The sequence below is a fragment of the Corticium candelabrum genome, chromosome 1 (assembly GCF_963422355.1).
Source record: "Corticium candelabrum chromosome 1, ooCorCand1.1, whole genome shotgun sequence".
NCBI lineage: Eukaryota > Metazoa > Porifera > Homoscleromorpha > Homosclerophorida > Plakinidae > Corticium > Corticium candelabrum.
Window position 1 is genome coordinate 4,107,597 of NC_085085.1, and position 17,602 is coordinate 4,125,198.

The window sequence follows — 17,602 nt, forward strand, 5'->3', positions numbered from 1 at the left end:
TGGATACGTAAAACAGTTGCCAAGTTTAGCCAGCTGGTCAAATGGGTTGCTATTTGGAGAGTCACATCAACATACTATGGTGCGTCACACGAATCAGACTGAATTCATTTACACGTGTTGTGTCGTCTCCACTACGCGTACAGTACACGACTGTACAGTACATACACACATGTACATCTAGCACCGGTATATATATTATGTCAATTGGGGTTCATCACTGTACTGTCATTCGCATGCCGGTAAACCTCCTTCAAAACAAGCAGCGAGGTGTCTTCAGATTGCCTAAAATACAAACACAAATGAATGCAAATAGCATCGAAAGTGAGTTAGAGTAAGTCGACGCACGTACCAGTACGAGAAATGACTTGAGAAAGCGAATAAATATTCGTTTAGGCTTTCGATGGGTTTCTCTTGCAATACATAGTCGATTCGACGACCACCGTTGAGATTGCCAATACGGATGTCCTCTGTTTCAAACAGATGCATGGAGGTAAGTCTACAGGTAATGAAATTATTAGGAAGGTGGATGTCACCTTCACCGGCTTCGCTGACTGATTGTTCTGTGACGGCGTCCGAGAGTGACTGGTCTTGTGTTGACACCATCTCCAGCTGCGTGTCTTGGTCTTCTGCGTTGTCTTTGCTGTAGTGACTCCGCGCGAAGTCGTTCAGCTGTTGCCACGTTTGTTTGACTCCTTGAATAATCTGACGTTTCAAATTCGCGCCCATTCTGCCTAGATTCTCTTTCAACTCTGAAAAATTAAACACCTATATCATCACTTGTTCAGTAAGAGATGGATACGTAAACACAGACTCTTTTAGGCTAAGGCGTGGATAAGCAGGTAGTCAAAACCTCTGTGGTGGGTAATGATGGGAGTAGTTCAAAGAAAAGCATCTAAACCCGCGGAAAAGTCTTCACTAGTTTATACAGATGCATCGTTTTGTGACTTTTGCATTGTAAGCCATGCACTAATAGGTCGGTACTTCCATACTGATTGTCTGAAGTAGCTGAAATACACTGCAAAATGAGACAAATAGACACTGTATGAAACATCTGTTTCTGTTCAATAGAAATGTTAATGCTAAGGCCAAGGGGGCAATCGGTCATTGCGTTTTTCACTTTACAAGCAGTAACTCAACCTACGCAGCTGTAAAGTATTCCAATCAACTTCAATAGAAATCTGACTTCAAATGCTAACCCCTCTTGTTTTCAAGTGCACAGACAGACAGACAGACAGACAGACAAACACAGACAGACAGACAGACAGACACAGACAGACAGACAGACAGACACAGACAGACAGACAGACAAACAGACAGACAAACAGACAGACAAACAGACAGACAAACAGACAAACAGACAGGCCTATTGAACTCACTTTTAAAGTTTGGTATTAGCTACTCTATTTAGCCTGTAATAGCGAACATGTTTGTAATATACTACCATTGACAGAGAGACAGACAGACAAACAGACAGACTCAACTCGCCGCACAAACTAGAGGCACAATACAGGTATGTCCACAGTAACAAGAGGTCAGACACCCATCTTTGACCCAGAGTCAGGTAGAGACATTGAATTAGATGTGTCGTTGGCTCATCCATGGTGTTTGAACTCAGTGAAGGCAGCCTCCAGAGAAGAAGGGTACCAGCAATGAAACGTGAGGAGATGACGGAGGCCAAGTATAACTCTAACCTGCTGCTAAGGGTCTTGCCCATTGGTCATTCCTCTCACAGCGTTCTAGCCAGAATTTTTTTTGCCAACCATCAATATGAGGTCATCAAATGTTTGATATTGACATATTTGGTAATAACATTATCCTATCACTTTATTAGAGTCAGAATGGCAGCATGTATATAGTTACTGCATGATTGGTAGACTATTCAATATAATTGCCACTCAGATATTGTTGAATAAACCTCATTGAACTTAATAAACATAACACAGACGGGCAGACAGGTAATATAATAGATTATTACAATGACAAATTGACTTAATTAATTAAAACTGAAATTGTGAGCTGACCTAAAGAGTAAGGGTGTATAGAAAATGAGATTGAAGATAAACAGTAATTAGTAGAACACCTGCTGCAACCATAGTCACTCATTAGCACCTCTTGTGTGAAAGGTCAACAGGAATTCACCTCAGACATCAACAAGGAGACCATGCACTCCCTCAGATTACTGTACACCAGATGTGTCTGACATGAGTATATGTATTGTTCTGTAGCAATTTTGGGACCACCAACACCGCTAATGTCTTTAGATCTGTGATGGATCTTGTAGGAAAACATTCCACATTATGTTTGCTAGGGGCTTTCCAGTTCTGTTGCCAACCCTCAATAAATGCTGTTTTCTCCGCTCCAAACGTCCCTCCCTATCCCAACTGTCATTTTGATGGTACTGACGGTACTGGCAAGAGTCTGGTATTCAAACACTTCGCTGTTGGGGTGAACAAGCTGTAAAGTACTTGAACAAGCTGGCAAAGAGTGCAAGGGCTGATACAGGAAGACTAAATGAGATCAATCATTTCAGTGACAGTCATCTCAGACAAACTCATTAGCATAGCCAGATTAGACTGTCAAAACATAGTGTAAGGCCGCACCCAAAAATTGTCTGATTGGGGTAAAAAGACAGGCGGGCGAAGTTTTAATTTTTTAATTTTAAATTTTTTTTGATATCTATGATATGGTTTTACCATCAACGTTTGACACGTATCAACGCTTAAACTCGGCATGGAGCTGCACCTCATCATCTAACTCCGAGTCTTGTTTGGAGGAAGTGTCTGTGGCCGCAGTTCGCACGCTGTGTACATTGTCTACCCAATCATCTAATCCCACCTCCAGCAATATCTCACAAAATGTACAGTTCCCAGACACATGAAATCTTGCCATCTCTCAAAACGCATGCTCCCTCGGACACGGATACGCACAGAGCAACAGAAGACATTTTATTTCTCGGTAGGTGCATGCCCCAAAAAATTACCAGCGGCCTTCCAAACACGGGCGGGCGAGTTACCCCAAGCTGACAAATTTTCGGTGCGGCCTAATAAGTGTAATTTTGAAACCTTCATGACTGCAACGGTCTTGTTGTATTAGTGTTGCTGTGGAATTTTTTTGGTAGTTTCTCTTTCAGTTGCTCATGGTGTAAAATGGTTGATTTAATTAAAAGAAAAATATATGCATTGACAGACATACATACATACATACATACATACATACATACAGACAGACAGACAGAAACAAACAGAAAGACAGACAGAAACAAAAAACAGAAAGACGGACATACAGAAGACAGTCAGAAAGACAGACATACAGAAACACAAACAGACATACATACATACATACAGACAGTCAGACAAACAGACAGACAGACAGACAGACAAACAGACGAACAGACAGACAGACAGACAGAGAACAAGCAGACACACAAACAAACTAATGCACAAACAGATAAACAAAGCCAACCTCAAACTGGCAAAATTCATAACAAATAAAAACCAGATAGCAAAACCAAATCGCACAAATAAACATATAAATAGTTATAATATATTCAAACCTAAATGAAATCTCTTTCTCCCCTTATGATGAGGCACCAAGAAAGGCTTTACGTTGAGCATAGGCTCAACAACAGGCTCCAAACGACTCGCCATCGGATCGTACTACAAAACAAGCTACTCACACACAGCATGCAGTGAGTACAGTAATCAGTGTTGCATACCGGATGAAAAACATTGAAAACAGACGAACAAGTTGGCAATGAATAGTCCAATCCTATTCTCTCCAGATCGCCTCTAATAGCAAGAAGACGACCGAGAGGCGATCCGCACAAAAACAAATTTGTGGGCGCAAAGTCCAGCCTCGGAAACGTCATAACCGGTTGACCGACTCCGACTCCCAATTTTCTAAATTCAAACTCTCGTACAGATCCGGGCTGCATATGAAGAGCTGGAACAAAAACCATAGATACTTAATTAATTACAATATATAAATGACTACGATAACTCAATATATTAATATGTACATGACAAATATCAATACTGGTTCAGATATCTTACTAACTGTATGAGTGGTCTGGACTCAACAAAGACCCCTATTCTGTAAAAAACACACGGGTGCTGCCTACCATCGATCAATACATTGGAAGAGACATCAGTATTATGAACCTACTATGCTGGAGTATTTTAGTATGTAAACATCAGGACCAATACAATTTTACTAAGCAAACTAATAAATAATGCAAACTTTCCAGGCTGTGGTGATGCATGTGTACGTAAGACTTCACAAATGCCCGACATTACTGGCATCAATATCTGTGTTTTTCCAAGCCAATTATGGTAAGAATTCAATGGAGTACAGCATAGAGATAGTCCATCTGCATCTGCAAACGTTTTCAATACACTCCTGGACATGTCGACAGTCCTTCTTAGGTATAACACTCAAAACTGGATTAGAGCAGGGCACTTACTAGTGTAAAACGGTTTATTTGGTGGAAGACATTGCTGACCTCTCTGCTTTTCATTCACCAGCTAAAGAAAACAGACTGGAGGCAAATGCATGCCTTGGGGTTTGGTACTGAGGTTGTGGTGTGCCAATATTGTCGTGCTGACATACACATATTTGTAGAGAAAACTTATGTTCTTTTAGAATGTTCCAGTCTGCTCCATGTGTGGCTCAACAATTGCAATGATGGAAATTAGACAGCTTGCAAAAAGAAACGTACCAGAGATGTACCGATATGCAAATAATCCTTGCAATACATTATTACCTGCTCATACAGTTTGATAACAATAATTATTCTCTACTAAACCAAAATGCCACTCTGAGTAATTTACAACTAGCAAATCTAATTGCCCTACTACTCCTACTGTTTTTACAAATCATATTTTTTCGAGGTTTTGATGTGCAATATTAGTCATTTTCCGATTCAACTATTTGTTTATTTATTCTTTCAAATGATGCAATTCTCTAGAAATTTCTAATTGGCATCTTGAGCTGCACACTTCTGTCTAGCAGCCATTCTTGATGATGTTTCATGCGAATGCGCAAAAACCAAAAGCCCAGACAACTGACAATTTTCGAGACCAAAATATTATTTTTCCTGTTATCCTATTATTTTTTGAATGCAAAAATTTTCAAAGAGATTATTACTCGAAAAATATTAGAAGCACTAGGGTAACCTTGTGCATTTCACACAGCAAAGGTTTCCTCTAATCTAATGTGTGCAAACAGATGGCATTGCAATAAGACGTGGAAACGGCAGAAAAATTAACTTATCATGCAAACGGTCTACTCTGCAGTCTGACTGACAAGATTTATTGACTTAATATCCTGTTACTTCTGGTCTCCAAATTATCACTTGTTCTTATAGGAACTGACCTTGTTCTGCTGCGAGTCGTTTTGCTTCCTCTTCAGCAGCCTTGCGTGCTGCTTGTTCCTCTTTTGCTTTCATTTCAGCTTCTTTTCTTTTCTTTTGCTAAAGAAACACATCATCATGAAATTCAACAGTTAACCTAACCTAGACAGTATAGTGCTTATAGACAAGACAAAAACATCAGATCGATATACTCACATACCCGTACACATAAACTCTTACAAGAACTACATACATGTACGAATGCATAAAATAATAATACTACACTTTGTAGATGCACACTGTTGCCATATGCATAAATCGGCATTGCCTTGTAGTCCAAATTGACTTGTATGCTAGTGCAGCTTGAAACCAGCACACATTGCAGTAGAGACATGTTGCTAGTTTAATTAATTAATTAAAGGCAACATCATTCATCCTTCTGTCCGTCTGTATGTTCCTGGATGCTATCCTTGCACAACATACATGTTAGTTATAAACACACATGATGACATTCCCAGGATATCCCATAAACTTGATAGTCATCCTAAACTACGGACACATGCATATGTACAGTAAATGCACACACAAGGAAGGTACACATTTTCAAAAGACTGTACAAGTACATCAACCACAGTTCCACCACATCATACCATGATAGGAAGGCTATTTAGCTTAAACTGTAAACTGTTAAGGTGCCACACCACACACTGGTAAAACCATGAGAAACCTACAGACAGGAATAAATACTCATATTTCATAGCTGATATAGGATTGGAATCACAACAAGCACAAGGAAGACAAGCAAAGGTGAAGCAATCCTCACTGACAGCCACGGGGCAAGTAACATCTTTGTAGCAACGCACCTAGATACAGAAACCTATCACAGTGAAAACATCTGCACTAGAGCAAATGCACGGATCTGCATACTAGTAATATTGCCCGTGTTGTATGGTATTAGCCTAAAACATGCCATAGGGCAATGGCCGACAAGTGCCTCATGCCTGGTTACAGAAGCATAACACTGTAACAGACCTCAATCACACACTTCTAGTCATGCGACCGATTCAGAAACATCTGTAAGTAACTACATTTAGAAGAAAGTTTCTACTCTGTTCTTACAAATTTAGTACAGTTGTGTGTCACTTATCCGACCCCCTTGGGACCGGACCCCTGTTGGATAAGTGAAAATGTTGGATAACTAAAGCTGTTACAAACTCAACTATTGTCCATATTATATGGCATTTTTTCCACATTAGGTGTACATGTACACTGAATGTAGATGTGAATTTAAACAAACCAAATGCCTTATTGATCTAGAAATAGAAATTGTAAATGATTCATTTATATGTATGTACAGTAATATGCAGGATGCGTTACTGTCATATCATCTAAAGAATTAAATTTCTAGCCAGCTCGTTAAACTGTGTGATCCATGTATGAATTTGCATTGCCATCATAATGACAATTCATCTCTTCTTGAGGAACTCATCAATTTGGAGCTGGACAAGTGTGGACACTCACTTCTTCGCAGCTTGACACAACAATGAGGGAGAAGTCAGACTTTAGATAAATATAGATTGCATGACCTATAGAGACTGCGTGGCGGGTAACCAAACATTCTAAAACTGATCGCTGAGCGATGCAATTCCACGTGTGGACCTTTGCAGCGTTCCTGAACGAACCAAGTGAAAACAGCCCTGTCCAATTTTGGGAAGTCAGAATCTCGCATCGTGCAACGTTTCTTCGTGCAGTCTCCGCTTTCAAGCTGTGCTTGAAATGCCTTTAACTTCTCCTCCGACTTCAGAATGTCATGCACTGTCGGACGACCAATTCCAAACTCTTCAGCGATGCACTGGTGCGAAAAGCCCATCTCCCTACCAAGCTGGCAAATTTCCAGCTTCTGCTCAATGTTGAGCACAAGTCTCTTGCGCTTCGCTGCCTTTCAAGTAGCCATTGCTATGCACAACGAGAAGAAACGCTCAAACTCACTCTCAAACTTGTTTCAAGAAACAACTGGCCTGCACGTGGATGTACATGTACGTGTACACACATGCGCAGCTGACCAGCCACGTGATCATCCACGTGACAAGCTCCTGTCGGATATCCGACGTGTGGGATGTGTGGGATAAGTGAGAGTCGGAAAAGTAACACGCGACTGTATATATGCTGTTTCGTACATTTGAAAACAGGAAAGCCCACATCAAGACTAAATTTCAAAGCCAGTTGATGTGACATTTCCTACTATAAGCTGTACATTGTGTATTGTAAAAAATCTGTGTATTGTAAAAATCAGTAATTGAAGTATAAAATGAAATATTGACAGGAAATCTATTTTAGTGGATTGGCAGACTTTCCAGTAAGTGCTAATATAATATCTGACATTTGGTCACCGAGATATTGTAACATCATGTTGACGTCGTCGTTGTCATCCACGTGCATTAGGCATCATGGCAAAGTGATGGTATGTCATGCAGATAAGGCCACAAGACAGAAACCCCTGCTTGCTGTCTGTTATGCCTCCCTGTCTAGCAGGAAGGTTATACATGAAAATGAAGCCAAAGGCGGATGTAGAAAGACAGTTGGGGAGCGTCCCAACTTTCGGAGATTTTCAACGGCTTAAATTGCCAAGTACATCCATTATATGTCACGTGGACTTCAAGAGCTGCAGCATGCACAGCTCTGAGGAACGGCGATGCTAAATTGCTCTAAAAGTTAGTTAGACGGCTCTGGTGTTAGTCTCTACATACGGCTATTAGTGTTTGGTGTCAGATTGTTCATTGGGTACTGGCGCCAGCATTGAGACTGGATTAATGACAAAATTCCAGTTCGCTCTTTGACGGTTTGGGGTGTCCGGTGCACCATGGGACAGCCCGTGGATACATCTCTGGAAGCCGTGAAGCTATCGAAGAAGCAGGAGGAGTCCAGCGGGTTAGGTTCTTTGCACTGACACAGCAATTCTTCATCAGTACAGTAGAAGTAGACCAGTAAGTTAGGGAAATGTGATGGCCACAAAGGCAGCTGTCAATCGCAAACTCCTCCATGACAAGTGGGTAGGGAATATAGTACATGTATCCAAGAACAATATCCAACTGCCATAAATTAAATTTGTCAATATTTTTTTCCGTCAATTTTTTAGCAAACCACCAAAATAAATTCCTGCCAATGCTTCATTTTATCCAGTATGGTGCTAAAATGCTTTTCAAATAGTAACAGAATCTGTTCCCAAATAACATAAAACAAACAAATGTTTGACACAACAGAGAGAATTAGGACAATACACCAGTTAATGAAAACACCTGTGGTGCAAGCCTCCCTGTAAACCCACATGCAGCTACACACCCATTTACTCACCTACACACACCCATTCACTCACACCCACCTAATTCCACCCAGACACCCATCCAGACACCCAACCATCACGCCTAGACACCCACATTCACACCTGACCTACACCACTGGTGACCCAGACCACAACCATATGCACATGCACATGCACGGCGACACAAATGCACCCATGCACGCACACGCACACGCGCGCAAACACACACACACACACACACACACACACACACACACACACACACACACACAAACAGTAGCATAAACTCTTGCTGTTAATGCACACACCAAGGGTGACATTGTTTGTTGCCATAAATAAATACAGAGCACTGGTAACAAACCAACCAATTGGGTGAGTAACAACCAGGCCGGCTGACATGCAAACTGATAAACAAATCGATAAACAGACTGACCCACACTTAACAGAAACATCAGAATGTTTATTCCAATTCAGTACACAAATCTCACATCTCTGAGATCAGCTTGTTCTGCTATGAAACTCAGCATCTTTTTTCTTGGTCCAAGAGGTATCCCTAACTCCTTTAGGTCATCTCCACTACACATCACCTGCAACACAGATTTCCATTTCGACATGATATAGAGAAAACCAGACACAATCTTACCAGTGAGTCCATGTCCATCTGCTCAGTTTGAAGTTTGGCATTAAAGTTTCCAAGCCCCAGTTGCTGCAAAGCATCTTCAACAGTAGCCACAGGTATCGGCAGCTCATTGTCAACGCTAGCTTCTTCTGACACGATCGCACCTTCGTTCACCACTGCAGTCTCAGCATGCGAGACGTCACCAGGAATTTGCTATAATTCAACAATTTCATATTCCAAGTTTCATGCTTCAACAATCTCGACGAGTGCATTTCTTTGACCTCTACCAATACCAGTAGACGTTGGTAGAGTCTACTGGTAGACTCTACCAAATGAGTAGAAATGTTCGGTTGATACCAAGTCTCTATTACAAGATTTCAATGGCTCTACTAGCTCCTGATATGGTAGAATTTGGTAAAGGGGCATGGCGCGCATGCTCACATACATGCTTCTGCCATTCCTGGAATTTAAGGTCACCAATTAAGACAAAGTATGTGTAATTCACAACTCCAGAGACAGCACTCTTAAAGCAAAAACTCTAGCGTCATTTCATTTGGTTGCCTCATAACCACAATAACTCTTCAACCTTAACTTGTGTTTCCAGCATCTACCAAAGTCTACCGGCTTCTTCTCACAGTAGAGGGTCAAACAAACACACCTGATCTACTGTATGTTGGTACTGCCAGTGTTAGTCTCCATGTCTACCTAAAAAGCATTTACATTTTAGCCTCACAAGCCAAACCATTCCCATGCTCACCGTGTTGCTTGCAGTAAAGCATGTGAGGCAGTGCTTAAAAGGTGCATTGTCACCATCGGACATGTGCACTTGAGCTGATCTCAAGTGAGGTAGATTTTGCATTGCAGCTATTGCATGTAACATATGTCTAAGTGTCTTGGCAAGAAAATCAGTTTCGACCTCCAGTAAGCCCTTCAAATGCTGTTCATAGGTTGCGCATGCACAAAGGTCAATGGACAAAACTACTGCAAAACTGGCTATTTAAGTGTCGATTGATGGGAACAGCAGCAGCGTAAGCTTTCAACAATATAATTTTTGGTGCTCACTGTGAACTGAGTGCGCTTGGTTACTCTGAGGAAGATGTGACTACGACAGATGCAAAGTATGGGAACATGTCATCTGCTTCCTGGTCACGTGCATAGCTTAAGAAACCCCAATCTGCTCAAAGTGCAAGGGTGCTTGTCGAATTACCAAAGCTAGTGTTGAGTTTGAGATTTTAGACATAAAATACCGAGAACTACATCTAAAAGGCCAAAAATTTAGTTACCAGGCATGGTCTAGCGCAACCTTATACTGCAACTTGATCTTTCCAATTCAGGCTATAAAGAGACTTCAGTCAGCTCTGCCTTCAGCGGAAATTAGAGTGTCTAAGTCCTTGCCGTTACTGAATGTTAGAAAAAGTGCACCGTTTTCAAAGTGATGGAGTGTGCAGGTCTGATCATGCCCCTGCACCTTTAAGCACAGAGAAAGAGATGGCTTGCAAGGCTAACGTCTATCTATTTGTTCAGTGCTTTTTGCTTTGTGACCATCTGCAGTACCCGAGACAAAGGTACAGTTCCCAAAACTCGTAATTACTCTTAAGTCTTCTAGAGGAAAGCTGCACACACACACACACACACACACACACACACACACACACACACACACACACACACACACACACACACACACACACACACACACACACACACACACACACACAGCGACCTTCCAGCACACCTTAAATGGATACATATCAGTATAACAACTCAATCCAACAAAACTTCAGTCACATAAACTTTCAAAAATCCAGCGTAAACATCAATGCCTCCACTGACATCCATCGTCCTATTAGTTGTATGTCTAACTGGAGTAATCACATGTCAAAAACTCTAAACCCATTGTCTGTTCCAGTTTGTCAACCTGCCATACTACAATTCGTATATACTAAGTACCTGATGTGACAGAATGTCAAACAGAATACAAGCACCTACACATAACATCTGGTGTCAATGTGAGCGCTTTCGTTTGTTCATCCTGTCTTACCCAAACTGTGTCCCATGACTGACACTGTGCCAGCAAAACTTGTATTTCGAGTCATGAACAACGTCAGTAACCGATTCATCTCCTCCGCAATACATTTCACTATCGTCTAACACAACGTACAATCAAACAATCAGCCCAACTCTAAACGTGTGTCAAACAAATAAAGACAATAACAGTCTTGCACACCCAGGTAATCAAATTTGGCACAAGCAAAGTTGCCAGTTTTATATGTGTATGCAATTATGGTTTCATGTACATTCTAGTTAATTACTACAGTCGTGTGGTGTGTGTGTGTGTGTGTGTGTGTGTGGTCTGGTGTGTGTGTGTGTGTGTGTGTGTGTGAGTGTGGAAAATAATGAAACAAAACTGAACCAAATACTGCACCAGTGTTGGGATGTGTCAGGACAAACATCCACCCTTACACATATATGGCAGTGTAAACCTTGTGTCTTAGCATGTGATGGCCTTTCCAATGGTGTAACTGTTAATTTCATGACCTTAGGTGCCTCCTAGCATGCTTTATCCAGGAAAAACCTCAGTTGCCTTTAACACCATTTCTCCCTTGGAAGCTGGTTATTTATCAATAATTACATGCAAAATGGCTGAAGTAGGGGAGGCACTTAGTTATACATGTAACACCATACAAGAATGTCCTACCTAGGCTCAGTCTGCCTGAGCCAAAATAATTCCCTATTTTCCACAATGGTGTGTGTGTGTGTGTGTGTGTGTGTGTGTGTGGTGTGTGTGGTGTGTGTGTGTGTGTGTGTGTGTGTGTGTGTGTGTGTGTGTGTGTGTGTGTGTGTGTGTGTGTGTGTGTGTCTGCCCCAGCTATGACATGACAGCGGCCACAGTACGCTGTGCTGTGTGGTTGCTTGCCTCCATCCGGCTATCTCTGACTCCAAAGACCAAAAAGATCTACAACGATGAGTACAACACACACAGGGCATCAAAGAACAAATTTACACGTGACACCAGGACGTCGGCTTGATAGCATTGCCCCAACTTCACCTCTCCTGCACAACTGCACATGTCTTGCAAGCCTAGCCTCTCAGTTGTTTATGCACAAAGAGTGGCAGGAGTTTATAGATCGACGGATTCTGGAGTTTGCCCTGTATGGGGATAGCGTGGCTGTTTTACAGCAGCGATTATACAGGAATGGACAAAACAGAACAAGTGTGTGTGTGTGTGTGTGTGTGTGTGTGTGTGTGTGTGTGTGTGTGTGTTGTGTGTGTGTGTGTGTGTGTGTGTGTGTGTGTGTGTGTTTACTATTTGCACTGGTAAACACCTCACAATCATAGTCATTCAAATACAAGCTTACCTGGTAATACAATGGACTCGTATAAAACATAAGATCTATTAAACTGTGATTATGAAACTCTCGAAGTCGACTAATGCTGTTTAAGCTGATATTTTTCAAATTCCTAACGAGAACAAAATACATAAACTCTTATACATTTTTGTTATAAAAGAGTCCGACTAACTTGTCTACTGCACTGGGATCTTGACCGAGAGCAGAATGATAACAAACCGGGAGGAACTCAACACGACCACCTTGCGACCGACCAGGCATTTCATGGGAATACAGAAGAGACTCTCCCACCTGTCTCAAACTATCAACTACGAACATACATATATGTAAGAGTACAGCACACAGGTGGCTACAATACACACGTTACCACTATCAACGACCGACTGATGTCGAGTGTCAGCAGCCGGACCAAGTCCATGGACAACGAACACTAAATGGTCAACTACAGGAAACTCTCCTGTGAATGCCAAAAACAACAACAAATTTAGACAAGTAACAGCTTTTTAAGTAGCCACTTGACTGATGCAGTCTTAAGATAACAGAAATCAACTAAAGTGTACTCAAACATGCATACATGCTCTGTAGTCACGCAAATCTTTCCATTTACTATGACAATTATTTGCTATCTAGTGAGTACACCTACTGAAGTCTGCATGTTTGAGTGTACAGTGTTATATGTGTATATATATATATATATATATATATATATATATATAACACTGTCCATATGTTTTGCGCGCTCGTGCCTCGGATACCCATTTGAAAAAATGTATACACAAAATCAGAGAAGCTTAGCATGACAACACTGTAAGGATGTGATATCATACCATAAACTCTACATTCTTACTACACAGAATTGTTGGGCCCGTAAGATATCGCAAGTTTGGGCCATGCATGCACAAACAGTGAGAGATTGCGTATTTTACAGATCCTGCACGTGGAAACGCTGTTCAGTAAGTAAGTGTTTACAACAATGTTCGTTCGTTCGTGCACTTCAGATTGCATTCAGGACAGAAACAGTAAAAATATCGTATTCCGCAATTGCACATGAGTGTAAGACGAACTGCAAAGAGGCACAGTGGCTCAAAGCAGGGGTCTGGCCGACCTTGCAAAACAAAAACAAAGCGACCTACAAGACAATGAATGAATGAATGAATGAATGATAGATTTCTGTCGCACCTAGAAGGTACAGTTCCCTCTTGGGGCAAACATAAAACAACTAAGACATAAGATACGGCTGGAGAAATCAATATACGATAGTCTCTGACTCTCAGTGAAATGAAAGATCGCCTAGAGCTGGCCAGTTTCAATGACACTGCCAGGTACTTACTGCATTGTGTGGCAGAACACACGGCACTTTACTTCTTGACTCACAGCCTCCTGTTTACATCTAAATCGCGCATTACAAGGGTGTGTTTTTAAGCATGCTAATAACCTGGATTGTGTTCCTTTAATCTGTAACTTCATCAATAGCTCATAAGATTTTTTATGCAAAACAGATGCAAATTTTAGCTACAAAAGGCACATTAAGACACATTACCAGTACCAATAATGCCATAAATATGTCCAAACACATTCTCTAGATTCCGCATTACATTAATTTTGAACAAAGAAATCAACTGTGTCAAATCATCTCATCGAAACAGCTGTGTCAATGGTGAAATACATCTGCTGAATGTACATAAACCATAAGTAGAAACACTTACGTATACTACTATAAATGTACTAAAACTACATGGTCAGAAAAATTCACTAAAAGTAACGAAGAAGAGAGAGCAACGTACATGCTTGCTATCAATGACACAAAATGCCTTGCCATGGCTCGACTAATGACTGTACTTGCAATGATACAAACCAAGCATGTACCAACGTGCATGAGGCAACAGCTCACTACACCAAATACAGGGTTCTCGCTATAGCGTGGCAGTGTGGAGCTACGCCACTCTCCAATAAGAGTGCGTCACGCTCAGAAACAGTAGATAGGGTCCAAAGCCACAAATCCAGGCTCTTACAAAAGAACGTGGGATAATAGCCTCACTCCATATGTGTATTTCTAATGATTGCAGTCCCAAATGTGCTGCCATTGATAGTAGTCCCGGATGCCCTTCCAGTGACCCTGAAAGCACCTCTTGTCTGGAAGTGTAGCACCTAGAATCTACTCTAGACTATTCATGGCTTCTTGCAAAGCAAACAAAAGCAGTCCATGCACGTCAATCAACGACTGACTAATGTCTGTTCGATAATTGGAGGACAAAGAAACTGCGATCAATAGATAAAGAATTGAAGAGCAGAGATGGGCGTACTTAATTACTGCTAGTAGAATAAACGGTTCCAGTATAAGACGTTTCGCTATGAACTTACGATCGAAGGCTCAACCAATGGTTCAACTACATAAGCTTGCTAGCTACAACTGTTTTACTTATCAATCTATAGTTCAAAGTACGTCCGCTTCGGCTTTCAAGTAGTGGGCATCATAGCAGTGACTTTAAAGTTATCTGACACCTGGTGTAAATGCAAGAGGAGGGCAAGGCCAAGCGCATGTCATCAGATAGTTACTAATTGTATCCTAATAAAGAACCAATCACAGCGTATTCATTAACTGATCTGGAACCTCCTCCTTGTGAGCTTTGCAATGATGTTGGAATCAACCCGCTAAGAAATCCGCTTCAGGAGATACGGGTTTTTCACAAGTCCTCTCCAATTATCGAACAGACTTTAGACCGACTTTGTGTAGTTTCATTCATGGAAATTGCACATGCGCAACCTATGAACATTGCTAACAAGGGCTTAGTGGCGATTGAAGTTGATTTCTTTGCCAAGGCACTTGAACGTATGTTACATGCAATAACTACGACACAAAATGTACCTCACTTGAGATCAGATCAAAACTGCGCATGTTGGACTTGGACTGTAGAGAGAAGGCTGCGTGTGTCATGGACCCGCCCCTTCTGCTATGCCCCCAAAAACCTCTAGCGAGAACCTTGTAATATCAATAATTCGATTTTCAAAAATTTGCTTGTCACTAGTGACTACCAAGATCACTCCCTAATCTATCAAATAGTTTTAGTAAATTAGGTAGAAATCCTACTCTAAATAGTCCACACAAAAGATCTCTGTCTACCCATTTTCTGAACAAAACTTCAAACAGCCAAGCTCACAGCTACAAAGATAATAAACACACACAAAATTTTATCACAAACATACCTTCGTAAACCTGTTCTATTTCATCAAATCCTCGTTTCACCACACACGGCCGACTTTGCCTGTTATCCGTCGACCAATCCATGTGTGAGGCCTGCAACTGAGGAACGTGATGCACAAGAACGCTCGGATTGTGCATCACAACAAATCCTTTGTCGCCCAACTCGACACGTCTGTTCCATGCGTTATACTGCCAAGCAGATAAGAATTCGCCCTCAAAACAAATAAACAAATACAAACACATGAAATTGTGTCGTCGACAAATATACTACTTCCAGCTTCTCTGCCATTTGTTCTTCATACGGTGCAAAGTATCGATCTGTTTCACCTTTGTAAAACCACGTGCATCGTCGCAGCTCCGATACGGGCTCTTCCCAGTACACGGCATGCCTCGTACGCGTTCCCAAGCACACGTCATATCGACCGCCATCTGTTGTAATAACACACGACTCGTCCTCGCTCCTCCCTGCTTGATAAAAACTTTCGATATTCGAAGAGTCGTTCCGTGAGAACGGAGTCCAGTATCCACGACGATCGACAAAGAACCAATACGGTTGTACCAACTGTTGATCCACCAGTAGCTGTTGAACCACATTTGGTTGCTGACCCATAATGGGCTGCTGAGGGACGTGATACCCTTCCGTTTGTGACCCCGATGGAAAATCGGTCGGAGGCTGCAGGGGTTGAACAGGATCGGGAACAGGAACAAACTGGTGTGACGTAGTCGGCAGTGTGTACGCCGACTGGTGGGCCGGTCTCTGTAAGTTATGCGCTCTGTACGGATTGTATCCGGTCCCACCATCTGGGGCCAAAGTTCCCGGATATCCTAGAGTAGACGGAACGGGAGTCGACGTCGGAGGTTGAGCGTGGCCCGAATTCGGCGTCTCAAAACTCGTCACCAACTCTGCACTCGCGTGCGGCGTCGACAAAATCGCCGGTGGCTGTTGTCTCTCCGAACTTTGTTCCTCAAGTGGGTCCTCTGTCGGTGTTTCGTCGGATAGGTCCACTTGTGACAGTCCTTGGCTCTCTGACGGTGGTCTTTCGGGTGAATTAAACGGTTGACTTGAATCCTTGTCTAGTGGCTGCTGTTGAAACGGGTCAGGCAAGCTGTTTGCTTTCTGGTCGACATGTGGCACAATGAAAGGGACGGGGCCGGGTAGTTTGGCGTCTGATGATAGATTGAGACTCGTGAGACTGCTTGGCGACGAGCTGAAGAGATCCGCCTGGAAGAGACGAGGCTTACCCTTGCGGTCGTCTCCCATTCGGAGGTACACCTAGGTCCACGTTGCCAGGAATGTCCCGGATTTGAGGACGCCTACAAGCCTCGGGTGCCCAGAACGATAGTCACAAAAAAATACTGTAAATCATGTTATTTTAGTGCAACCACGTATTTGTAAGAAAATAACGAAAATTTCACGAGTACGAAAATTTCTGGATTTGTAATAAATTAATAAATTAGTAATAAATAAACAAATAAATTAGCAATGAACACAAAAAGTTATAGATACCCCAGAGCAGATGCATTTGAATTCGATACAGTACAGTACCGATGTCCCGTATAAACCAGATGTGTGTACGAACTTCATCGACATAAATCTAGAAGTATGAAAATTTCTGTATTTACAGACTGCAAAGTAATGCCTACGTAGAAAGTTTTTTCGAGACTTTGCCGGGGCAAACATTGCAATCTTGTGTAGTTTTGCAGTAGGTGCATTTTGGGAGGATCTAATGCAGTAAAGCAGGAAAAACTAGAGGCGTGGCTA

General features: G+C 41.9%; 1 protein-coding gene across 2 annotated transcripts; it reads right to left on the reverse strand.

Moving 5' to 3' along the window:
- Window positions 1-93: 93 nt before the first annotated feature.
- LOC134179159 (phospholipase DDHD2-like) lies at window positions 94-17,136 on the reverse strand. 2 transcript variants are annotated; one of them, XM_062646061.1, is made up of 15 exons: window positions 16,112-17,136; window positions 15,843-16,053; window positions 13,006-13,095; window positions 12,811-12,946; window positions 12,648-12,750; window positions 11,330-11,435; window positions 11,239-11,273; window positions 9,313-9,501; window positions 9,158-9,256; window positions 5,374-5,470; window positions 3,716-3,942; window positions 3,554-3,656; window positions 534-749; window positions 350-467; window positions 94-282 (listed from the first exon to the last, which is right to left on the reverse strand). In XM_062646061.1, exons 1-15 carry the CDS (start codon window positions 17,099-17,101, stop codon window positions 201-203), a joined length of 2,802 nt encoding a protein of 933 aa, XP_062502045.1. In that variant the 5' UTR covers window positions 17,102-17,136; the 3' UTR covers window positions 94-200. The 2 variants fall into 2 exon arrangements, with proteins under 2 accessions (XP_062502045.1, XP_062502037.1); XM_062646053.1 differs by having other exon boundaries at window positions 350-749.
- Window positions 17,137-17,602: the final 466 nt, after the last annotated feature.

Excerpts from the sequence above, each read along its gene's own strand:
- LOC134179159 (XM_062646053.1), bottom strand. The coding sequence starts at position 17,101 with ATGGGAGACGACCGCAAGGGTAAGCCTCGTCTCTTCCAGGCGGATCTC. Across the intron at positions 12,947-13,005 it reads TCAGTCGGTCGTTGATAGTG|TTGATAGTTTGAGACAGGTG; the intron begins GTAACGTGTGTA and ends GTATGTTCGTAG. Across the intron at positions 3,943-5,373 it reads ACGACTCGCAGCAGAACAAG|CTCTTCATATGCAGCCCGGA; the intron begins GTCAGTTCCTAT and ends TTTTTGTTCCAG.